This window comes from Sturnus vulgaris, chromosome 19, assembly GCF_052056855.1.
Source record: "Sturnus vulgaris isolate bStuVul1 chromosome 19, bStuVul1.hap1, whole genome shotgun sequence".
NCBI classification, from domain to species: domain Eukaryota; kingdom Metazoa; phylum Chordata; class Aves; order Passeriformes; family Sturnidae; genus Sturnus; species Sturnus vulgaris.
Genome location: NC_142261.1, coordinates 12,380,366 through 12,405,374, shown reverse-complemented (window position 1 = coordinate 12,405,374; position 25,009 = coordinate 12,380,366). Strand labels below are relative to the sequence as shown.

General features: G+C 48.2%; 1 protein-coding gene across 3 annotated transcripts; it reads left to right on the top strand.

Annotated features, from left to right (window-relative positions):
* The first annotated feature begins 511 nt into the window (after positions 1 to 511).
* ASCC2 (activating signal cointegrator 1 complex subunit 2) lies at positions 512 to 24,595 on the top strand. 3 transcript variants are annotated; one of them, XM_014894768.2, is made up of 19 exons: positions 512 to 596; positions 2,866 to 2,961; positions 4,479 to 4,637; positions 4,986 to 5,156; positions 7,035 to 7,164; positions 8,971 to 9,038; positions 9,457 to 9,567; positions 10,463 to 10,575; positions 11,600 to 11,674; positions 12,209 to 12,316; positions 13,062 to 13,130; positions 13,743 to 13,817; positions 14,234 to 14,411; positions 14,966 to 15,180; positions 16,688 to 16,807; positions 20,361 to 20,582; positions 22,309 to 22,417; positions 22,917 to 22,993; positions 23,691 to 24,595. In XM_014894768.2, the coding sequence occupies exons 2-19, from the start codon at positions 2,881 to 2,883 to the stop codon at positions 23,857 to 23,859; spliced, it is 2,250 nt and encodes a 749-aa protein (XP_014750254.2). In that variant the 5' UTR covers positions 512 to 596; positions 2,866 to 2,880; the 3' UTR covers positions 23,860 to 24,595. The 3 variants fall into 3 exon arrangements, with proteins under 3 accessions (XP_014750254.2, XP_088032019.1, XP_088032020.1); XM_088175893.1 differs by having other exon boundaries at positions 564 to 604; XM_088175894.1 differs by lacking the exons at positions 512 to 596; positions 2,866 to 2,961; positions 4,479 to 4,637; positions 4,986 to 5,156; positions 7,035 to 7,164 and adding an exon at positions 7,792 to 7,938.
* The last annotated feature ends 414 nt before the right edge of the window (positions 24,596 to 25,009 follow it).

Genomic DNA, 25,009 nt, shown 5'->3' with positions numbered 1-25,009 from the left:
CCTCCCCGGGGAGCAAGGAGCAGTCCCAGCCGAGGCAAGCAGCCTTGGGGGTGTGAGGGTCGCCAGCTGTGACAGGTCCCTGTCCCCGCAGAACCTCTTCCCTGCCCGGCCTCCCTCCGCCTGTGACACTGGAAGGGGCAGCGCAGTTAAGTTAAAAAGTCTCCTTCAAAAAGGTGATTTATTGAACCAGCTGGTTTTCCTTCAAAGGAAGAACAGCGGGAGGCTCCTTCCCCTCCCAAGACAACCCACAGACTGTGACTGCTCCAGCCCCGCGGCTGTAGCGGATCCGGAGGGAGGCGGAGGTTTGGGATTAAACCCGCCCGTTCGATCCCGGCAGCACGGCCCGAGCGCGGCTCCTGCCCCTCGGATCCACAGCCGGGCCCAGCCCCGGTCCAGCCCCTCGGATCCACAGCCGGACCGGGAGCCGGGCCCAGCCCCAGTCCAGCCCCTCGGATCCACAGCCGGACCGGGAGCGGGCCGGTCCCGCCGCCGGGGCGGAGCTGCCCCGGGCCCCGCCCATCCCGGTAGTTCCGCTCGGGGCCGGAAGCAGCGCTTGGCCACGGAAGCGGCGCGGGGCCGGCGGGACGCGAGTGCCGGTACCGGGGTTCGGGCGGCTGTGGCGGCGTTGGGTTGGGGTGGGTTGGAGTGGGCGGTAGCGGCTGAGCCCGGTGCGACAGTGACAGGGACCGGGCAGGGGACGTTGCCGCGGTAGCAGCGGGAGCGGCAGGGCCCGGGTTAACCGGCAGGGTTGGGTTAACTGAGGGGATCTGGCCATGGGGTAGGGCCGAGGTGACAGAGCTGGGGGTGCTCACCTGGAGAGGAGAAGATCCAAGGAGAGCTCAGAGCCCCTTCCAGGGCCTAAAGGGGCTCCAGGAGAGCTGGAGAGGGACTGGGGACAAGGGATGGAGGGACAGGACACAGGGAATGGCTTCCACTGCCAGAGGGCAGGGCTGGATGGGATATTGGGAAGGAATTGTTCCCTGGGAGGGTGGGCAGGCCCTGGCACAGGGTGCCCAGAGCAGCTGTGGCTGCCCCTGGATCCCTGGCAGTGCCCAAGGCCAGGTTGGACACTGGGACTTGGAGCAGCCTGGGACAGTCTCTGCCCAGGGTGAGGGTTGGAATGGGATGAGCTTTAACGTTCCTTCCAATATAAACCATTCCATGAATCCATGCTGCAGCATTCCCTGTGCCAGCTGTGCTGTGGTGGTTTCCTCATCCTCAGCAATGTCACCTCACCCTGGATGTCCCCGTGGTTGTGCACATCAGTGGGAGGGGCAGGGATCGTTTCTGGCGCTGGGAAAATCAGTTCCCCTAGTTCATTTTGTTATTTGTCTGGCTCTTCCCCTGTACCTGAAATCACAGGACACAGCAGATTAATCGTGGGCTTGTGGTTTAGACCAAAGTTCTTTGTGGGGGGAAAAGCTTCTGAGAGTGATCAGGAATAATTTTCTGTTGAGGTTATCCTATCCTCAGGTTTATTCCCTTCCCTTCCCATCCTGAACAAGCTTTTGGGCAGGGCTTCTGTCTCTTCCAGGATGCTTTTGACTTGGACTGGAGATTTTGATGCCTTCCAGGCTTGAAATGACTCACTTGGCATGTTTTTCTGTGTTACAAATACACGTTTCTATGTGCAACTTGCAGAATGACTCTAAAAATTTTAAGAGCCAAATTAAATGTATGATGAAACTGAACTGAAAGCCAGCCTGGCTTATTCTGCTGAAAAGTTTTGGTGGTTTCTTTTTTTTTTTTCCTAAAGAAATTGTTTTTCATGGAGTAATAGTTGCTCATGTCAACATTCTAATTTTTAAACTCCCCTGGAAAGACAGAATTATATTTAGTTGTCTAAGCTGTGGGTATTGCTGTTGCTCTGCTGTATTATTTTAGTTGAGCTCTAAAATGTTAGATTACAGAATTTTTGCCTAAATCCATGGATGACAAATTTATGGAATGAAAAATGATATTTTTTCACTTGCTGTCTGAACCGTGACCCCACTCCCAAGTCAGTTGTTCAGCTTTAGAGACACTGCTCTTGTTTTAATTGTTATTCAGCCCAGGCAATGTGACTGCACTTAAAGTGTATCTGAGGAGACATGTGACCTTCACACTTTTTAGTACCATTTTGCAGAACCCATAACCCTCTAAAGAATTTAAAAGCTCTGTTTACCTGCAACTTTAAATTTTTGTAGGTCTGAACTTTTTTAACAGCACCCATTACATACTTTCTATTGATTTACTAGTATTTGACTTAGAGTTAATTTCAGAAAGTTAACTGAGACATTTCTGAGCCCATAAATGCTGTTGAAGATGAAGCTGTGGTTCTGTGAGCACGAGGGAATTGGCAGGAGCAGGGAAGGCTTTTGTAGGCTCAGCCTGTGTCCCTTGTCTGGCTGAGTGCTGTGAGATTCTACACACAGGCACCAAAAATCCTCTTCTAAAGCACAGGCAAGGCTGTGTTTGGGTTGTCCCTGCAGTTTGTGCTGTCAGGAGAGACACTGCAAGTGTTGGAAGAGGCTGCAAAGGCCAGAGTTCAGCACAGCTCTTCAGCAACCCTATTTAAATATCTAATTTCCATATTAAACAGTGTTCCCAAATGGGTTTTGTTGTCCTGGAAGGTATCTGTGACCTGTGGAACAGGGATGAGAGTTTAGCACCACATTCTGAATTTCCTCTGAGACATGTCCAGGTGGCTCCCTCAGGATTTGGCATTTTGGTGGGGTATAAATTGCTGGGTATAAATTGCTTGGCATAAATGTATTCCCAGCCAGTGTGTGTGTGCTGCAGCAGGGCTGCAGCCTCTTTTGTGCAGCTTTTGCCTGTCCAACCTTGTAAAGTGCATCCTGTGCTGCTTTTGTTTGCTGAGAACAGGAAGAAGCCACCAGGATGCCAGCATTGCCTCTGGATGAGCTCCAGCTGACAGAAAGGGATCCCAAGACAGGCAAGCTGAGAACTTTACCAGCACTGGTGAGCTCTGCTTTTCCTGAAAGCCAAACAGACCTTCAATAAATAATTACCTTATATTGAGGCTGGGTCTGGGATATGTGACAGGAATGGCTGAAGCTGTGTCAGGGAGGTTTAGGTGGAGCTCAGGGCAAGGTTCTTCCCCCAGAGGGTGCTGGGCACTGCCCAGGCTCCCCAGGGAATGGGCACGGCCCCGAGGCTGCCAGAGCTCCAGGAGCGTTTGGACAGCGCTGCCAGGGATGGACAGGCTGGGATTGTTGGGGGGTCTGGGCAGGGACAGGGGCTGGATCCATGATCCCTGTGGGTCCCTTCCAGCTCAGGACATTCTGTGATTCTGTGAAATTTGTTCAGCCTGCTTGTTAAAGGAGTTTTTTTTTTTAATGTGTTCAGATAGTTGAGATTTCATTTACCAACTATAAAAAACCCCAAAACACAAGAACCAAACGGACTGTGTTCAACAGCTGGAATAAACTGTTTTCCCAGCACAACTCCCTCTCTTGAATCTGCAACCTCTGCTGCAATGGAGAGATGCTCAGGGAGTTTTTGCAAGCTCTGCCTCAAGTTTAGCTCTGAGCTGTGGCACTGGGGTCCGTCCCTTGTGCCTTCAACTTGATGAAACCAGAAAATTCAACCCACAGAAACCCTTTCTCCCAGAAATAGTCCTGGAGAGAACCTTTTGGGTGTGTTGCAGGAGTGGGACTGCCAATGCTGCTCACTCCTGAGGAGCTTTACCCTGAGCACACGTGTGGGATGAGGCAGAGCCCAAACCTGCTGCTCATTGGAATTCTCCTTTTAGGGTGGGTGTAATTTGGGCAAAGCCAGTTCAGTAACCCCTGGGAAAGGTAGTGAAGTGTTTCTTTCTGTCTTTGATGGTTGTGTCAGTTTAAGTTCATGGAATGTTGTGCAAGAACCAGTTCAGAGGAAAAAGAGAGAGTTCAAAGGCATGCCAGGAAGCTCCTGCTCTTTGTTTTGAAGGTGTGGGAGGATTGCTTTGTCAGGCTTTGGTTAAGAGAAAGCAAGGAGTAACATCTGCCAAATTATCAAAGTGTGAAAATGTTGCTCTTAAAGAAAGATACAAACCCACTGTCTTGAAAGGGTAGAAAGTGGGAAGTTACCAGGGAGCAGAATGTTCCTGTCATCAGGACTATAATGACAGGACAAGGAGTAAATGGTTCAAACTGAAATTTAGGTTAGATATTGGAGAGAGATTGTTCCCCTGAGAAATTGGTCCCCTCCTGTTCCAGAGGCCCTGGCCCAGGGTGCCCAGAGCAGCTCTGGCTACCCCTGGATCCTGGAAGTGTCCAAGGCCAGGCTGGATGGAGCTTGGGGATAGTGGAAGGCAGGGGTGGAACTGATGAGCTGTAAGGTCTGTTCCCACCTAAACCATTCTGTGGTTCTATAATGTCAAGTTGTATTAAAAGGTAACTTTGTGTTTGCTGGAACTCAGTGAGCAGATGGTAACTGGGCATTCCTGTCACGTGCTCTGGAGTTTCATACAGTGGTTTCTTGGCTTTCTGCAGCACCCAGAAATTAAAGCAGATCGGTCGTTCGTGCTGTACAAACCCCCTCCTGCCATCAAAGACCCTGCTCTGGTGGAGGAATTCCTGGAGAGAGCAAAATTCATTGCAGATGACCTGAACTGGCTTCTGGCTTTGCCTCATGACAAATTCTGGTGCCAGGTAATCATTGTTTTTTATCTGAAGATACAATGTAAATATCTAGGTGCTTGTAAAAGCCATGAGCCTTACATCATTTTAATAAATGACGATTTTTTTGTTTATGCTTATAATGTCATGCAGGAAACATTTTAATTTCCATTCCTGCACCTTAGAATGCAAAGAAAGTATTTCCCTAAGGATTTTCCATTGTGAATTTTAAGAGTTGACTTGTATTTGATGGATATGGGAGTCCTTTTCATATACCTGAGTGTTTTAGATTGCTTTAAATTTAACTGGGCTGCTCAGAAGCACAACCTATGAAGATGTGACATTCCTTCCTTCCCATTTTGCTGCCTTTCCTTGTGCCAGGTGATTTTTGATGAGACCCTGCAGAAGTGTTTGGATTCCTACCTGCGCTCTGCCCCTCGCAAGTTTGACGTGCTGTGGGATTGCCACCCCGAGGTGAATGAGCTGCAGAAATCCCTCCATAGGAGTGTCTTCCTCACATTCCTCAGGATGTCCACCCACAAGGAGTCCAAGGTAAATAAATATTCCTATGCCTTGTAAGTGCTTCAGGCTGTGTGACTTAGGAAAAAAGAGAATTAGAGAAATTAGAGAATCATTTTCCTTCTCACATGAGATTCCTCTCTCTCCCTGATGATTTTATCAGTTGGATCCTCCTTGTGGAGATGATAACACTCAGCTGAAGCATCTAACTATGCAGTGATTCCTTGGTTGATTGCCTGGATCTCCTTCTTGAGTAATAGCAGGTTATCCATGTGCTAAGAGGAGAGAGAGCACATTGGCCTTTGTGTGGCCACATGGAGCAGGCTCTTCAGGCCACCACTTCCTCAGGGCCACGTGGTGCCACAAAATTCCTGCTAATACTTCTCTCCTTGAACCTGCCCCAAGTTTTGGACATGCAGTGAAAGTGCTCTAAATTACTGTTACCTTGGCATCATCAGGCATTCAGCCTCGAGAAGAGATGGCTCCAGGGAGAGCTCAGAGCCCCTTCCAGGGCCTAAAGGAGCTCCAGGAGAGCTGGAGAGGGACTGGGGACAAGGGATGGAGGGACAGGACACAGGGAATGGCTTCCACTGCCAGAGGGCAGGGCTGGATGGGATATTGGGCAGGAATTGTTCCCTGGCAGGGTGGGCAGGCCCTGGCACAGGGTGCCCAGAGCAGCTGTGGCTGCCCCTGGATCCCTGGCAGTGTCCAAGGCCAGGTTGGACATTGGGGCTTGGAGCAGCCTGGGACAGTGGGAGGTGTCCCTGCCCAGGGCAGGGAGTGACACTGGATGGGCTTTAAGGTCCCTTCCCACCCAAACCATTCTAACATTCTATAATTAAAAGACATGCTCAGCACTAATTGTGTGAGTGCAACTCCCATCTGGAGCCATGGGGTTTTCACCAGGCTTTGGGTAGGATGAGTGAGGCACTTTGTGTTTCAGCAATCCCTCCCTCTTTGGTTCATGCTGTGTTAGGGCTGTGTTGATTCTCTTGCTTATCACAGTGGTGACGTTCAGGACGTTTTGAGGGAAAGGCCTGGGAGTGGGGTACTGGGACAGGAGCAGGATGAAGGAATACTGGAGCCTGCAGCTGGCAGCACTTCAGCAGAAATACCTGACACCTCTGTGGTGTCTTTCATTGCAGGATCTGATTAAACCTCACCACTCTGAGAGGCAGGCAGGCATTTGAAACCATTTTTTAGTTGAGTGATCTGCAGGGGATGAATAGTCTGTTGTCATGCAGGAGTCAGCAGGAGTTCTGGAAAGGGAACCTGGCCAGCACTGAGCCCCATCCCTCTGCTTCAGCAGGGACAATGTACCCTGCCTTTCACTGGGATTGAAAACATCTGCTGTGACAGGCAAACCAGCCTTCTGAAAATCCAAAAATCACGTTTCAGCTGCTTGTGTCTCAGTGTCAGACAATGGAATTTTTCTCATCTAGAATTTCGTAAGAAATGCCTCCAGTGTTCAGCAGTCAGCATGAAGAGCTGCAGTTCTGGGGTTTCTCCCTGCCTGTCCCTGATCCTGTGGTCTCTGTTTTGCTCTCCCAGGTTAAAAGAACCTCAGGCTGTCCCTGTACCTGGTTACTCATTCCTGCTCCTGAGCTGAGCTGTTCTGGTGTTCTGTGGGAACTGGGGAGCTGTAGGGAGATTTTTTGTAAAACTTTTAGGTGGATTAATTCACCTGCTGATGAAGGGATCAGTGAGGTGCCTGGTGTGGCAGGGACAGGAATGTGGGAATGGATGGCTCTGCAGAAGCTGTTTCTAGCAGAGTTGCTGTCTTCTATGAAATCAATTCCTTAATACACCTTTGAGAGATGTTTTAACAGGTGTCATAATGCTGGAGTTACTGCAGAGCAAAATATGGATTACCCTTTAAATTCCTTTTTTTTTTTTTTTCTGTCTTTGTAGGATCATTTTATCACTCCCTCTGTCTTTGGAAAAATTATTTACAATAACTTCCTGTTCGATATCCCCAAGATTTTGGATCTCTGTGTCCTTTTTGGGAAAGGAAATGGTCTCCTGCTCCAGAAGATGATTGGTCAGTAAAAGTCAAGGAACAATTGGCTACATTTAGGCTTTTGTTTGTATGACAAATGACTTATTGGGGTTTATACCAGTGGAACTGCTCTGAAAATTAATTGTTCAGTAGCAACTAAGATCTGTCATTTCTGGATCAGATTGTGCTTTTGTTTTTCCATGTGCACTTTGCTTGTTCCAAGGAAAGCTTCATGTCCTGCTTTGCTGCCCTGAGCCAGGCTCATGCTGTTACACATAAACCCAGGCTCAGCTATTTCCTGTGCCAATTGAATGTGTCCTCGGCCCTTGCAGGAGGAATGTGGGGCTCTGTAAAACCCTGGTGGAGATGGGGAAGGGTGAGGAGGGTTGGGAGATGGGCACAGTCCAGCCCGGAGTGCTGTTGTTCCCAGAGCTGGGAGCCAAGTGAAACATTCAGTATGAGGTAATCACTGCCATGGGAAGTGGCAGAACCTGAAACTTCAATGCAGACATTGATGTGTCCAGAGTTTCCAAACCACAAACACTTCAGAGCCTTGCTCAAGCTGTGCTTATCCCTGGATTTCTGTGTCTGTACACAAGGCCTTAGTGGTGAGCACACAGGGAGGAACATCCAGCCATGGAGTGAAGATGGAGCATATTGATTTAGCTTCTCTTTTATCTCTTCCCAATCCTGTGGTCTTTAACATCACCTGAGCACCTGAGTGGAAGAATATCTACCCTTGGATTAAGTGAGCTCTTCCTAAATTCCAACCCACTTTGTCTGCAGCTCGTGGGATGAAGGTTTTCCATTTCTTTGGTAGTTATTTTTGTCTCATTTCCAAGTTCACTAACATGAGAAGTGTTAGAGATCATGTGGTGCAGACAGATTTCCAGCCAGAAAATCTTAGATAAACCTTTGCATTTTTAGTCTTTTTATTCTTTTTCCGTAGCTTCTACTCTAAATTCCTCTGTTGAGTCTTAGAGATGGAAAGCAGGCATGGCAAGATAGATGCTTCCCTTTCAGATGCAAAGCTTAGATTATCAAGGTCTTAAAATATTCAGAAAAGACCTAAGTAATGAAACCTCCTTTGAATTACACTCTGGAATGCCACACAATCATGCTGCATGCAGGTGACCAAGGATTTGCTCACTGATTATTTCATTATGTCATGACAATAACGGTATGAGCAGTTCTGGTATAATTCATAACTTCATAAACTTGAGGTTTTACTCAGGATATAAATTTATCTGAAACTTATCTCATAGCTCTGTCCTTGCTGAGAACTCTTTAACTTTCATAATCTGAACAGTAGTTCCCAGGAAAATAGGAACCTCAATGCTTACTTGGTGAGGATTTATGGTATGGCATTACTCAGTGGAGTATTTTGTAAAGATAATGGAGTCCTGGTAATATAATAGCAGGTGTTACTAAAGCCTCATTACCTTTAAGAAATATTCGGTAGCACATCTCCTGATGTGTGCTGAACTGTTATCAGTAATTAAAAGTCAACTCCAGTTGTCAAATAAAGGAACTGGGGTTGTTCAATGATAGTATTTGCATTATTCATTGATTCAGCCCCTGGAGCATGAATCAGCTGACATCTCATTAGCTCTGCTCTGATGAACATATTCCCATTGCTGGATCTCCAGTGGCATTGGAGAGCTGATGGATGAGCTTTTTGGGAGCAAGGCCTGTGCATGAGCTGAGGAGTGAGGGTGGGCTGTGTCCCACATGGTCACTAGGTGTGTCTGGGAGGTGTCAGCAATAACACAAGTACCATTTTCTGGTACAAATTTGCTCGTTGATGCATGTCTGAACTGATGGAAATGCTTTCCTTTCCCTTTTCAGGAAATATCTTCACTCAGCAGCCCAGTTACTTCAGTGACCTTGATGAAACTCTGCCCACTGTCCTCCAGGTACTGCTTTCCTGCTGGGATTTCATCTGGAAATGTGGCATAGCTTGGGGAGTGGAAAGGGAATATGGTAGGCAGGCAGAATGTATTTCATGAAATCATGGAATATCCTGAGCTGGAAGGGACCCACAAGCATCATCAAGCTCAGCCTCTGGCCCTGCAAAGACACCCCAACAATCCCACTTGTTGTCCAACCACTCCTTGACCCTCTGGGGGAAGAACTTTCCCTGATATCCAGCCTAAACCTCCCCTGACTTTGCTGTTTCTCCCTTTCTCTAGTGTGTCAGGGAGGTTTTGAACCTTTATCTAAAATTATTACTTGATGACTCTTCCCTCCCTCCTTCCTTCAGCTTTTGGCCTTTTCTGCTTTGTCCAACTGCTGGCTCCTGTCTTTTAACATTGCCTTGTTCTCCTGATTTAGGTATTCAACAATATTTTGCACAAGTGTGGTTTGCAGTGTGAAGGGGCTTCTGCTGAGCCCCAGAAACTGGAAGAGAAAGTCAGTGTGACTGCAGGGAACATGCCCCTCCAGGTAGGACTGAACTGTCTGTTCTGCACACTGAACAGACCACAGAGGAGCATTCTGTTCCCAGAAGCTCCCACAGCTCATGGTTCTGTGCCATTGTTGCACTCTTTGTTCTGGGACATGATGATAAAACCTTTCCACCATGAGGTGATTCATTTCAGCCATATCCTTTGGAATGTGGATAGTTTTAAACCTGGCAACTTTTTTGCTTAGCCAGCTTATAAATAATGTAACAGGATATCTGACAGAAGTTTCCACCTAACCCTTGCAGTGATAAGAGCTGATTTTTTTTCTTCAGAAATGTGTGTGTTAACAAAAATGTAATTTAACTGTAGTTAATTAAGAGGGGTTTATGTGTTGGAGACTGTGCAAAGACAGTGAATGTCTCTACAAAACCCTAGTCGTTCAGTTTGTGTGTGGGAACAAACTATCAATTCGAACTCTGATTTATTGACAAATGATAGTTTGAAACTATCATTTAGTGTGTCATTCAGTTTGTTTCAGCTGCCTGGGAAATGCAGCTTGCACTGGACAGGCTGCTGAAAGCATCCCTTCGATTCCCATGTTTCTGCTGTGCAGTGTTTCCTGAAAAGTGCTGCACGGGAGAGAATTCCATATGTGGAGGGAGTATGGAGGGCAAAGCCACTGTCCAGAACAGGCTCTGATGAGGATTCTTATAATCTCACAGGATATATAATGAAAGCAAACAGTTGGGGTTGCATTATAGCTCTTTAAAGGACAGGAGTTTTAGGAGAAATGTTGTCTCTGTCTCTCCCCAGACCCAGGTTTGTGGTTGATACCAACTCTGTGCAGTCAGGATCCCCCATGGCCCCAATATTCAGTGTCCCTGCTGGGAAAACTTGCCTGGCTCTTCCCTCAGTAACTGCTCTTTCCCTCTCAGGAGCTGAAGGACATTGTGCTGTATTTATGTGACACCTGCACAACCCTCTGGGCCTTTCTTGATGTCTTTCCCTTGGCTTGCCAGACCTTCCAAAAACATGAGTTTTGTTACAGGTATGTCCTGGAGTGCAGACAGCTTGGCCTGGCCATGTAAAAATACTGAATGTGCTACTGTGTCCTGTCCCATTGTTAAATGAGGAGACAGATTTAATGCAAGGGCTGCTGGGGTCTCTCTGACAGGAATGCAGCATGATAAATACATGGATATAGGGATGTGTGGATTTTCTGTTCTATGTGTGTCATTATCTAGGAGGGATCCTAGAGCCAGGCATCCATGACAATTTCCAAAGTCAGCTGAACAGTACCTGCTGTGCTCTGGGAAGGGTGGAGAGGGATGAGTTATGGACAAAAAGAACTTCCTGCTGTAGGACCTAAAGCAAGGGAAGCAGAAAGTGTTTTGGAGAAATAGTTCTTCAAGCTCTGAAAACAAATGTCTTTGATGTTATGCCCATGTTTAATGCTAGAGAATATCAATGAGGTTTGGCAAAAGCTGAGTGGCTGGAAGAGGGTGACAAAGTATGAGAGGGAATGGCTCAAGCTGTGCCAGGGAAGGTTCAGGTTGGGTGTTAGGGAACATTTCTTCATGGAAAGAGCTGTCCAGGGCAGTGGAGTCCCCATCCCTAGAGGGATTTAACAGCCATGTGGATGTGGTACTTGGGGACATGGTCTGTGGTGGCCTGGGCAGTGCTGGCGAGTGGCTGGGCTCAATGCTCTCAGAGGGCTTTTCCAACAAGATTTCTGTGATTCTGTGAGTGTTGGGTCTTTGCAGTCTGCACATCTGTGTTGGGGTTTTTCTGGGTTGAGCAGATGGTTCTGATTAGCACCAGGATGTTTCTCAAATGCTTTTATTTCCTACCTCTTCAAAGACCTTTCTGTGATTTCCTTAGAGTGCTGCTCTTTGTCTGTGGTGTGTTTGTTTGCTTGCTTGTGTTTTGGGGCAAAAATACCAAAATGAGGTGATGCTCATGGGTACTGCTGGTGAGGAGGGTTTAATGAAATCAGCCATTTGTTCTGCCTTTTAGCAAATGATTTCTGGAACCTCAGCTGACAGGTACAGGTTTGTTCCCCATTTGTACAGATTAGCTGCATTTTATGAACTGGCAATTCCTGAGCTGGAATCTGCAATCAAGAAGAGGCATTATGAAGATAACAGGTGAGAATTCTTGCAAAGGCTTCCTTTGGATCTTCAGGGAAACTTCCTAGAGCTTAGTTAAAAATTCACTTCATGCTGCTTTACCATCCCTGAGGAACCTGGCTTTTATAATGCTGCTTCAAAGAGCTCTGAAGAGATGACTTCCATAATTCCAAATTTTCCTGGGCAGTGGGATGACAAATTGTTTTTAGTGCTGTGTAAGAAGGAATTTGATGGGAGGTGCATTAAAATTGTAACAAAGTGTGAGAACATGAGTGATATCTCTGTGTAGCTCAGTCTCACTGTAAGGCACAGGCTGTGCTGGTACAGTGGGGGGTCTTGTGTGGGGAGCTGCCAGCACAATTGGGATTGAAACCAGCTTTATTTAGAGCATGAATTTTCTGTAATGACCATGAAATGTGTCTAATATCTGGTCTGTGCAGCAAGGAAATGATTCTCCTAATGAAATTCTTCTTCTAGAGGATTAACTCTGGCATAAATGTGGGTTACAGATTCTTGTGCTGACACCAACAGTGTCTTTTGCTCTCTCTGAAGTGTTTTTGCTGATTTGTGGAGGAGGATTTCACACTCCAGAAAGAAGATGCTGGAAGTTTTTCACATCCTAATAAACCAAGTCTGTCTGCAGCCCATCCTGGAGAGCAGGTACTGGCACTTGGCTCTGTGCTACTCGCCAATGACATGATTGCTGTGTGGGAGAAATTTTTTCTCATGTTCAAATTTACTGGAGAAAACAAACAGAAACTGCTGTTTGTGTTGGGATTGTAGCCAAAGACTTGGCTAAGGTCAAATTCTGTTGTCCTGTGTGTCAGGAATGTTCCAGATGGAGTTGTTTGGTCCAGAATCTCTGTGGTGAGCTTCTGACCCCAGTGTGAGGCTCATGCAAACTTTGATCATGTGTAACACCTTGAGGCATGATTGTCACCTTCCAGGACCTGGAGGGCCCAAAGATACAGATGGAGAGAGACTGTTTACAGGGGCTTGGAGTGACAGGACAAGGGGGAATGGCTTCCCATAGACAGACGGCAGGGCTATTGGGAAGGAATTGTTCCCTGGGAGGGTGGGGAGGCCCATAAAGGCAGAGTTACAAACGCTCTGCACACCCTTTTCTGATCACTGCAAGTCTGAAGCATCAAACTATTTGTAAAGTCTGTCTGAAAACTTGTAGTTCTAGGTGTGATACAGCTTTAGAGCTAAGTGCTGAAATGTTTGCTGAAGCCTTGAAAACCACCTGGTTCCATTTGACTCTGCTCCTGTGAAAGCCAAATGTGGCCTGAAATCTCTTTAAAATGGGGCTTTCCCTTGGTGTGTAAATGTGAGTGGTTTGGCTGGTGGGGCCAAACCTTGGCAGGCTTGCCTCTGAGTGTTCACTGTGCTGTGTTTCCTGCAGCTGTGAGAATATTCAGGCATTTATTGAGGAATTTCTGCAGATCTTCACATCAGTGCTTCAGGAAAGGAGGTGAGTCTGGCTGGCAAGAGGCCCGAGGGAGGCCCTCCTCTGCCATTCTTTACAGCAGAATTGCCTGAGGCAGCATTACGAGGCATTTGGGAGTCAAAAATCGTTGTAAGTAGTGGGGAAAAGTGCAGTGAGAGGATTTCAGCCTGCAGCACAGACCCTGGCACTGAGAAATGCAATTCTTCACTCCCATTAATCCAGCCTTTCAAAGAGGAGAAGAGCAATTTAGCCATTAGCTGCCTTGACAAGTTAGGCTGTTATTACTGATCTGTGCTTTCCAGCTGGGCTGACCAGACCAGAAAAATATTAAACATTAATGCTGGAGATACAAAGGAATTGGGAGAACTGGGTATTCCATCTTGTCCTCCTGCCCATGCTGGCATTCTGAGCACTTTCACATGGTAAAGCAGATTTTCCCTGTAATGCAGCCCTGGGTTCCAGTCCTCACACCTGAGGAGTGTTGCTGTGGTGAAGTGGGACCAAAATCAGGGATGGCTGGAATCCAGCATTGGGTGAGAGGTTCTCTGTTCCTACCTGAGCACTGGGGCAGTCAGAGAGGCACAGTAGTGGTAATTAATTGAGCTCCACTGATTAAACTTGCTCCTGTGTTTTCAGGTTTCTCCGTGACTACGACGAGCTGTTCCCAGTTGAGGATGATGTGAGTCTGCTCCAGCAGGCATCCTCTGCACTGTATCCTTGGGCTTTGCACAACCTGGCTGCTCTTGGATTCCTTCACACCAGTGACATTTCTGCCTCTGGTTAAATTGCATGACTGGCAAGGAGTACTGGAAAGTTTTCCCTTGACAGAAAACAAAAAGGAGAGGGGGGAGTTGTTGCCCAGAGAATCTGAGGCTATCCCATCCCCAGAAGTGTCCAAGGCCAGGCTGGACAGGGCTTGGAGCAACCTGATCTAATGGAAACTGTCCTTGCCCATGACAGGGGGTGGGACAAGATGAGCTTTAAGGTCCTTTCCCACCCAAACCATTCTGTGGTTTTGTTAGTGTTGATACAGACACGAGTTTGGACGTCGCTGACAATCCCGTAGTTACTTGAAGGTGGTCCCTGAACATGTTTATCCAGGAATGTCCTTAATGCTGTGCTCTTAGAGATGAGACCAGGACAGCCTATATCCTCCAGGCAGTGGAAAGTGCCTGGGAAGGGGTAGACAGGAAAAAAGGACAAGCTGTTAAAGATCCAGCAGCATCCAAAGGAGCTTCAGCAATAGTGGAGAGCACCCCTGAGAACGGGGAGGATCTGGGGGCTGCGTGTGCCCTGGAGGATGAGGTGGGTACAGCTCTGTGGTGGGACTGGGCTCTGCTCTTCCTGGCCTTCCTCTGTCTGTGAGGACAGGCTTGATTTGCTCAGCTCTGGGGACAACATGAGATTTGGTGTCATTTCTGACCTTTGCTGGATCTCCATACAGCCTTGGGAAATGAGGACTGAAGCTACACCTGAATCCTGAGTTATCTCTGAGCAAATTGCTTCCAGCTCTCATGGCTTGGGTTTTCCCTTGCTGGGGATTATTCAAATACTCTGTTTCATCCCTGCAGTTCATGTGCATATTTTTGAAATGCAGAGCTCACCTCTTATTTGAGGAAGGGATTCTCCAGGGTGTCCTTGCTGACTCAGGGACTGGCAAAAGTAGCTGTGTGCCCAAATCTGTGTCACAAACCTTGTGTAGTTTAAACAGCTGATTCCTCTTTTGGCTCCAGCCTTGTACTTGTGTGTGTTGAAACCCTGACAGCCCAGAGTGCTGTTTTCTCAGTGTTTCTGTGCACACTGCCTGCCCTCAGCTCAGTCCCTGCCCAGTGCCCAGCAGTTGTGTTTGGTGTCCGTAGTGCGCCGGCGCTGCGGCCGCACCCATCGCCCGTGTGTCCGGCGTGGAGCTGGACTCCCTCATCTCCCAAGTGAAGGATCTGCTGCCAGACCTTGGAGAGGGATTCATCCTGGCCTGCCTGGAGGAGTATGGATATGACACAGAGCAGGTGATCAACAACATCCTGGAAGATAAGCTGGTGCCACACCTGGATAAGCTGGACCGAAGGATGCAAAGGTGTGGGACAGCCTCTGGTTGTTTCTGTCTCGCTTAATTGTTCTCACTGAAGGCTCAACACTTGTAGAGCTCTAAGAATTTGCATATTTGGGGTGGAGAACTGCAGTGAGAGCTTCTCATTGTCACCTGTCACCAGTTCTCTGCCCTCCTTGTGTCCCTGCAAAGGAGTGGGACCTTTGCTGCTCAGTGTTGAAGTAGAGCAGGTGCTGGGTTGTGTTTTGTGACTGGGAGCAAACCTACTTGTACTTGAAATGAAAGAATAGAATAGAATAGAATAGAATAGAATAGAATAGAATAGAATAGAATAGAATAGAATAGAATAGAATAGAATAGAATAGGTTGCCTTCAAAAGTTATTTTGCTGCAGTGTTTGTTGTCACAAGAGTGAAAATCCCAGCTGTCCTGCAGGAAAGGGCATCTTCAGAGGAGCCAATTCAACCCACAGGGTCAAATATGATTCTTTAACAGGCTGCTGTTTAGTGAAGATATGACAATTCAGATCCATTTTTATGTTCCCTCTGACAAACTTTCCAGGCTTGTCCTGCTTTCCTGGCCAATCCAGGCCAAGGGATGGAGGGTTTATAGCTGGTGGCAGAATTGAGTTGTTGGAGTTTGTCTGCAGCTGTGAGTGTGTGTTTGTGCTGCACCAGCAGTTCCTGACAGAGCATCAGGATGTGAATGTGCTGTTTGTTCACATTTCATGGAGTTATGAGCAGACTGTTTCACAGTTGCATTAAAGGAAAGCATCTTTATCAGAAAAATGATGTAAAAAAAATCCTAGTTTTGCAACAATCTTTGTGTTCCCGCAGTCAGATCTGCTGACTTTGGCACTGCTGGTGCAGGACAGGCTTTAGGAAGGATTGGTTTTTTGCAAAGCCAGCAGTTCCACAAGATAGAGCTGGATTTTTTTTCTTCCTGCCTTTTGCATCTTGAAACAAAGCTGCTGGTTCGATAGGAAATGTCGAATTCTGACCCCTGCTGATTTATAGGGGAGCACAGCAGCATTTGCAGCTGCCCAGCTGAGCAGTCTGCACCACCAAAATGAATGTCAAAAGTACAGTTTTGGACTTACAAGCTGAACAAACATAAACCTGGAACCCTGAGAAAGATTTAACAAGGGAGATAAATATCTTGAAATCAGCAGCAACAAATTATTGGAATTTTTTCCAGCCTGTAATTCATCACACTTAGTGTTTGTCTTCACTGAGTCACTGTTCTGAGACCAGGCAGTCTGTTGAATATTCTGTTGTCCTGCATGGTTTGATAGACTCTGAAATGAACTGAAGAATTTTCTCTTGGCTTTCTGTGAGTTACTTTAGTTTCCCCTCAAATCCAAGCTTTGGGAAGTGCTGTGCTTGTGCCAGGAGCTGGGAAGGGAAAGGGTTGTGCCCTGTGACTCAGCCAGCACCTCTTGGTGTGCTCAGGATTGTTCTGGGACTAACAAAGGGGAAGGATTTCTCTTCCTTACCTCACTTTTGTTTTTCTTCTCTCTCCTTGTGTTTTAACAGACAGCTGAAGCCAGACCCTACCCCTCTGGTCAGCTCTCGCTATAATGTTTTCCAGAATGATGAGTTTGATGTTTTCAGTAGGGATGCAGTGGATGTGTCTCGGATCCAGAAAGGCAAGAGGTGAGTGTTGGCACCCAGTCATTAACTCTGCCTGTCAGGAGGAACAAAAACACCTGGGAACCTGCACATTTATCTCTCCTAAAAACATCTTGCAGGAATGTTTTGGCAGGGGGGGAAAGCTTATCAAAAATGTTCCCCACCTGTTTGGGAAAGTAAAATGAAATATTATGAGGGGGTTGGTTTCACTTAGTGTTTTTCCTAATTGGCTTTCCTGTGTCTGCTGCTGGAGATTGCTCTGCCAACTCATTTGTAATGTCAGGCTCTTGCTCCTTGGGCTTAATGTTAAACTTGCACTGAACAACAGACCTTGAAAAGCACCATCCCTGAGCCTGGATTGTGACTCAGAGCTGAGAATAACTAATGATTTGATTTAGAGCCAAGGGAAGATTCAATATCCATCTACATCAACATCTGATAACATTCAGTGCCTTAGACTGCTTCTTTTGCTCCTGCTGCTGTAAAGCTTCCTGCAGAAGGGCACTTGGGCTCGTGGAGTAGTTTGGATTGGGAGGGACCTTTAAAGGTCGTTTAGTCACTCTGCCTGCAGTGAGCAGGGATCCCCCTGCCATGGGCAGAGGTTTCTGCAAAACCTCACCAGTTTTCACTTTGTTTTCTCCTTAGCTGGGTGTGTGGTGCTGGCTCATGCTGATGTCAACTCTATAGTGGTTCCCAGATTCTTTTAGAACATATCACAGAATCATGGAATGGTTTGGGTTGGAAGGAACCTTAAAGCTTATCCTGTTCCACCCCCTGCCATGGGCAGGGACACCTTCCACTAGGCTTTAAACATCTCCTCTAACCAGCCAAGTGTGATCTTAATGCTGGGAGGCATTTACACAACAGTTAACTAAAAGTCTGGCTGGAGTTGGAGCCATGTGAGCTGAGAGCTTCCAATTAATGTTTTGGTTGCATAGTTGCATCAAACTCTAGGAGAGAACCACTTTTGTCCCCAAGTCCAGTGGCCCAGCTCCTCAGAGCAGTGCCACAGTGCTGACCCTGTCTTGGCTGAGCAAGAAAGCAATTTCTTTTCTCTCTGGCCAAGGTCATGACTTTTGTTGTGTCCATAGCTGAGAATTCAGACAGAACCTTTCTCCTTGTGGTGGTGCCTTGCTCTGTGAGACAGGTGCATTGTACAGATGTGCTGGGTTATCCCCATTTCCCAAAGCCTTCCTGCAGCAGCTGGTCAAGGCCAGAGAGCACCGAGTTCAGCACAGAGCATGCAGTGGCTGGAATATCCCGCTCACAGCTCCCTCTGCAGATCACCTGGAGAGCTTTGGGAGCTGTAAATCATCCCTGAGCCGGGCTCTGGGATCTGCTCCCATGGCTCTGCCCTCCAGGGGTGCCTTCTCTCCAGGGGTATCATCACTCCTGGAGAAGTTCTCTTCTCTCCTGCTGTACTTATGTGACCTCTTGGGATTATCCTCTTGCTGCTGCTCTTCCTGATGTTGTTTGCCTTCCTTGATTTCAGAACATTTGGGAAAACTCTGCAAGATTCCAGACATATTAGTTGTGGTTTGAGTAGTTTAAAATCTGGAGATCAGCAATGCCCAAAGATGACCATATCCAACTGAATCCAAGGAAAAGCTGCAGTACCTTGTCTCCAGGACTTAATATTCAGCACTGATGGTTCACCCCAGTGTTGGGGTAATAGGGCTCTCCAAGCTTTGTCTGAGATCTGCTTTGGATTTGAATTGCATCAAATATTTAAATTTCTTTTTTCTCTTCTAAATACCTTTTGCCCACCAAATTCCCTTGTGTTCTGGGTGATGTTGCTAAGCCTGGTGCCACCATAGTGCCTAAAGAGCCAGAGCAGGATGTTCTGGCCACTCTCAGCATCAGCAGTTTGGGGCAGTGACTGTCCTTGAGAAAGAGAAATCCAGCCAGGATGAGGAGGGAATCAAACACAAGGAAATGAATGTGCCAACATAGACTCTGCTGATCCTGAAAAGTGATGGCACTTGTCTGTGCCTGTCCAGTCCTAGTTGTCAGCTGAATCTGTCTCCTGAAGCCAGAGCATGTCCTGAGCTCCATGGCACTAGAGGAGCTCTCCCACTGTTTTTCCTGGGATTGGTGCCCAGACCATTTCATGCAGCTCCTTTGCAGTCATCAGACCAGCTCGACAGGAAGCAATTACCAGGTGCTGGGTTCAGCCTCGGCTGAATTCCCACAGGGGGTGTTATCCCAGGGATCCCGGCATGGCTGAGCTCACCACGTGCTTGGCAGGGCGTGATGCAGCCAATGCAGGCAGTGAGTCATGGCACAGAGGGAAACACCTCCAGCGTTAAACTCCCTTTGTTTTGAGATTCCAATGAAAATCTGGGCTGCTGGATGACATCCCCTCAGCCTGTCCCTTCCTCAGTCACTGCCACTGCCTTGGACAGGTCCTTTCTCTGATAAAATCCACTGATGCTGGGTCCTGCTGGACTCTGGGGGCTGCAAGTTATCCTGGGAATGCTGGACAGTGGAATCCCCTGTTGCTTTGCTGTAAATATGTACTTGGCTGGTCTGAAAAATGGGAATTCTGAGCTTATGCATGTGCAGCTTGAGACACTCAGCAGCTGCTTTTTAACCCCTCTATTCTTCGTCTTCACTTCTTTAAAATGATGATAATTTACTTGCTTTCTAAATTTAAGAGCACTTGGAGTGCTCTGAGAGATTGAATCACAAAGACTCTACTGTTTTGTTCTTTGCCTTAGGAGATGTGTTTATTCTCATCCTCACCTGCACTGGTTATTTTTTGGATCTCCCCATCAACATTTGTCCTTTCCCCCTCACATTTGTGCTCCATGCACCTTGGCCAAGTTTCATCTAGGGTAGAATTGCATTTGGCCTCCTGTGAAAGCTTCCTCTCTGTCTGAAGTGATAGTGGTGGTCTCCAATTCCTGCTCTTTTTTAGTGGCCAAACAGCCCTGGTAGAAATGACCCCCCTGGATCACTCCATCCAGCCCTGGGGCCCAGCACAGGAAGGAGCTGGAGCTGCTGGAGTGAGAGCAGAGGAGACACCAGGATGATCAGAGGGATGGAGCAGTGCTGCTGTGTGGAAAGGCTGGGAGAATTAGGATTGTCCAGCCTGAAGAGAAAGCTCTGAGATGACCTAAGTGGGGTCTTCCAGGACCTGAAGGGGCTGACAAGAAAGATGGAAGAGAGACTGTTTACAAGGGATGGAGGGACAGGACACAGGGAATGGCTTCCCACTGCCAGAGGGCAGGGCTGGATGGGATATTGGGAAGGAATTGTTCCCTGGGAGTGTGAGGAGGGGCTGGGATGGAATTCCCAGAGCAGCTGTGGCTGCCCCTGGATGCCCTGGCTGGACATTGGGGCTTGGAGCAGGCAGGGACAGTGGAAGGTGTGAGGGTGGAACAAGATGAGCTTTAAGATCCCTTCCTGCCCAAGCCATTCCATGATTCTATAAACCAGCAGGCCAAGGGGTGGGGTAAGGAGAGCCTGTGGCATTGGGGATGAGATTTGCACTACTACACATTCCACTACCAGGGGAAAAAGCAGCTTCAAGGGAAGGTTGTGACCCCTCCCTTCCCCTCCCCATTCCTTGCAGGAGGGAGCAGGACACGACCCGGAGCTTGGTGAATGACAAGCGGCTGGTGAGGGAGCAGAGGCAGCGCTACAGCCAGTACAGCGTGGTGCTGGAGGAGCTGCCCCTGGAGCCGGGAGCAGCCCACGACTACGAGGACTACGAGGACGAGTACGATGACACCTACGATGGCAACCAAGTGGGCGCTAACGACGCTGACTCGGATGACGAGCTCATCTCCAGGAGGTGAATGCTGAGGGGAGGGGGAGGGAGGGATCCATGGGAGAATCACCACAGAATTCCCTGGCTTCCACAAACCCTGCTTTGGGCTCTGTTCCTCCACCAGAGCTTCAAACCACTCCTTTCTCTGTTTTCACTGTGGTGTGCAAGGAGGAAGGTTTGGGTCTCCCTTCTCCCTTGGCAGACAATTCCTTGAACACAAAGTGATTGAACCCTCGAGCCAAAGAACCTCAATGAAAAGTGGCTGTACATAAATACAAACTAAATTCCCAGCCAAACAATTCCTAAATTTCAAGAATGTGTTGCAAAGGAAAACAGAGTGTGCCCAGGGTGTTCTCCAGCTTCCACTCAGTCATTGCTTCAGTTCATCAGCAAATCCAAGAGGGAAATTTGCCATGTGTGGAAACTTGTACTCAGCAGTGCTTCTCCTTAGAGAAACTACCATGTGGCAGGGAAAAACAGTTTGGAAAATCAGTGGAGCTGGGCAACCTAAAATGGCTGGTTAGCAAAGGGAATTTTCGAAATTTGGGAGATTTTACAACCAAACTTTTCCATGCCAATCCCTTCTGAGTGCTGCCAGCTGAAATTGGGTCCCTGATGGGCTGCACAGCACTCTGCACCATGACTGACAGCTGCACACAGTTAGCTTTTGGGAAGCAAAGGGTTAGTGGGGATGGAGGCTAGAGAATATCTATTTTAGAAAACATGTGTTCTAAAAGCTGCTTTAACATTTCTGAAAAGTGGCCTTTTGAATTGTGATGTATTATGAAGATGTCACCATTCCTAACCTCAAATCAAGTCGAAGCTTTGAGGCTCTTTTGTCCCTTTTCTCTTCCTCCTAAAGTGTTGAGAAGCTTCAATTTAAATCCTTTTTGTGTTTTGCCTGTAAGAATGTGGCACCAGTGTTTTCCCCTCTTTCAGGTCTCACTGCCCCTAGAAACAATTAGTGGATGTCACTGCTGAAAACTGGATCTGTTGGTTTGACATAACAAAGGCTTTTCTGGTTTTACATTTATTTCCTTGGCAGTGGAATGGTGGGTCTGAATTCCAATGGATTTTAAACACAGACACATATTTATGTTAAAGAAGAGTTATAGACATGTGGTAAATTCTTCCTCCTCCCCCAGGCCCTTTGCTCTGCATGTCCAGAGTGACTCATAAAGCCTGATTAATTTCTCCAGGGATTTCCCCCTGTAGGAAACTGGGGCACAGCAATGGAGCTGGGGCTCCCTGGATGATAGCCCTGACCAGTCAGAGGCTTTGGAGCACAGAACTGGCTGAGCATTAATGGTTCTGTCCAAATTTGCCTTGTACAACAGATGCTCCCTGTCTGCTGAGCTAAAGCCTAGCAAAGGATACTCCTTAATATTGCCTTGTGGCTGTGTCTGGATGCCCATTTCCCAAAGGAAGCAGTTGTTTCTGTGGAGAAATTCCTTGTGAGGTTTCAGGGTTGTTTTTTTTAACTATTATTATTATTATTATTTTCAGTGACAATTTCATAGTGAGCATTCCCTTGTGAAGAGTGTGTGTTTGTTAACTGCCCATAGGAATGTGTGGCATTAACTCCTGGGTCTCCTGGGTTGTTGGTTTTTTTTTGTTCAGGAAAATGAAGTCCATGAAATCTGTAGCTTCTCGTCTTTCTAAGGACATAATGCAAACCTAAAAGGATGTGCTGTTCTGGGAAATGTTTGTGGCTGTGCTGTTTTCTAACTACTTGTGTCTTAATTCCCAGGCCATTCACAATTCCTCAGGTCTTGAGACCTAAAGGACAGGAGGAGGGACAGGAGACAGAGGAGGAGGATGAAGAGGAGGAGGAGGAAGCTGAAAAGGAAAGAACAAAGGTAACATTTAGCTGGAGTTGCATTAAGATTTACCATATTTAATCCCTGCTTCACCTGCAGGTGATGTGGAGCAGGTTCCCTGTTTCAGAAAAGGAACCTTTGAGCAGCAGTGGGGACTGAGCTGCTTTCAGTGGCTGCTGGGCTGTGATGTGTCCCCAGGGACAGCTCTCTGCTGCTTCCTGGCCTAACTGTGCTGCAGCTGTGACACTTCTTCCGTGGGGAGCTTTAATCTGCTTTATCCCAGAGACAGACAGTGCCAGCAGAGCACTCTGAGGGTCACTGACACTGTTTCCATGGATGTGCTGGGAGCAGCCATGGTGTGGGAAGGTTTTCAGGCAGGTTTTGTGCCAGGTGTTGTGTTTAGAGTCCCTGACACCAATCCTACTGGTCCAGATATAATGAACCAGGAACTGACTCTGTTCCCAACAGAATCCTCTCCTCTCCAGGCTTCTGCAGGGTGCTGATGAGTTTGCTGACCTGTCCCATTGCCTCCTTGTAGGATCACTTTGTGCAGGACCCGGCAGTGCTGCGGGAGAGGGCTGAAGCCAGGCGCCAGGCATTCCTTGCCAGGAAGGGGTAAGCAAAGATCTCCCTCTGCCTCTGCAGCTGTTCTGCTACTGACTGCAATGGTTGAGGCTATTCCTGCTCCTTGACATTCCTGTTTGTCAGGGACCTGCTGCAGTGGGGTGAACTTCCTCACCCACCCTTTACTTCACTGCTATCTCATTGAATAGGGGCAGGCAGTGGTTTGGGTGGGAAGGGACCTTAAGACCATCTTGTTCCACCTCCTGCCATGGCCAGGGACATCTTCCACTATCTCAGGTGCTCCAAGCCCTGTCCAGCCTGGCCTTGGACACTTCCAGGGATCCAGGAGCAGCCACAGCTTCTCTGGGCATCCTGTGCCAGGGCCTCCCCACCCTCACAGGGGACAATTTCTTCTGAATAGCCAATCTAAATCTTCCCTTTTTCAGCATAAAGCCATTCCCCCTTGTTCTGTCACTCCAAGCAGCAGAACCCTGTGCAAGACAGGATCTTGGAGAGCACGACTTCTAGAGTTCCAAGAGCTCCTACAGGGATTTTGGGACATTTTCATAGCTGTTTTCAGCTGATGGGCTCAGTGTGTGGAAGGACACAGTGGGGGTGTGGCTGATGCTGCTCCTGGGCTGCTGTGGGAGCCCTGGGATGAGCCAAGGCTCACATCCTGGTGTTTGTGGGATTTTGTCCCCAGGAGTGCAGTGTGCCTGTTGTGATGCCCTTTCTCTGTGTGTTCCAGGCACAAGCACGACAGCTCTGCCGTTGTTGGGAATGCCAAGGGCCACGGGCAGAGCCGGGACACGGTGCAGGAGCGCAGGAGGAAGGAGGCGAACAAAAGCACGAGAGCCAACCACAACCGCCGGGCCATGGCCGACAGGAAGCGCAGCAAGGGCATGATCCCCTCCTGAGCAGCTGCACCACAGGGCTGCACCATCCCTGAGCCCTGCCCAGGAGGAGGCTCTGTTAACTCAGCATTCCCTTTGCTCAGGGGATGGATGTTGTGTGCAGTACCTGCACCTGGGCTCACACGGAGCTGCATTCCCTGTGGGAGTGCTGCCTGTTCCTGGGAGGGAGCTGCCCTGACTGTGTGTGCCAGTGGCGGCACCCAATACACGGGACAGGCTGCAGCAGCCATTCCTGCTCTTTTGTACTATTTATAATTGGCAAAATTTTATTTTCATACTGGCTTCTTGCGCCCTCCTGCCCACCCTGGAGTGGGCAGCTCCAAGAGCACGGCTTCCATGGAAATGCCTTATCCTGAACTTGAGTTATAGATTGTCCCAAGCTGGAAGGGACCCACAGGGATCACAAGGCCCCCTCCTGTCCCTGCCCAGACCCCCCAACAATCCCAGCCTGTCCATCCCTGGCAGCGCTGTCCAAACGCTCCTGGAGCTCTGGCAGCCTCGGGGCCGTGCCCATTCCCTGGGGAGCCTGGGCAGTGCCCAGCACCCTCTGGGGGAAGAACCTTGCCCTGAGCTCCACCTAAGCCTCCTGACACAGCTCTGTGCTGGCAGAGAAAGGCTCAGGCTATTCCCACTGCCAGCAGACCCACAGGGGTTCAGGTGAGTAAGACATTATGGATTTCTATCCCTTGAGTGAGGCCTGTGAAAACAGATGGTACAAATAAAAGATGTAGATATCTTAGTTGTTTTTTTTAGGCCCTTACAGACAGTACTGATGAACTTCCTGGTAGCCAGTTAGGCTTTGCTGGGTTAATATACTGGTTAATGTGCCCTGAGTGCCATCTCCCCACCATGCTGTGTTTTCTTGCACTGCAGCAGTGCCTGTGGCTGTCACTCCCCAGAGTGAGAAAATCAGCAGTGGGTTGTGCTCCAGGGCACTCCCACTGATGCAGGAGCAGTGGGGTGGTAGTAAGGTCCACACCTTGGTGCCTGGTGTTGTGCAGAGGGCAGGAATGTGACTGGAGCTGCTCTGGGGCTGTTGGCAGAGAAGCAGAAATGCAGCAGAACAGCCACTGCCATGAAATGAGGGGAAGCCCTGAAATTTTTCTTTGCCTATCAGCGCTGCCCAAACCTCCCAGTGACACGCATGGAAAAA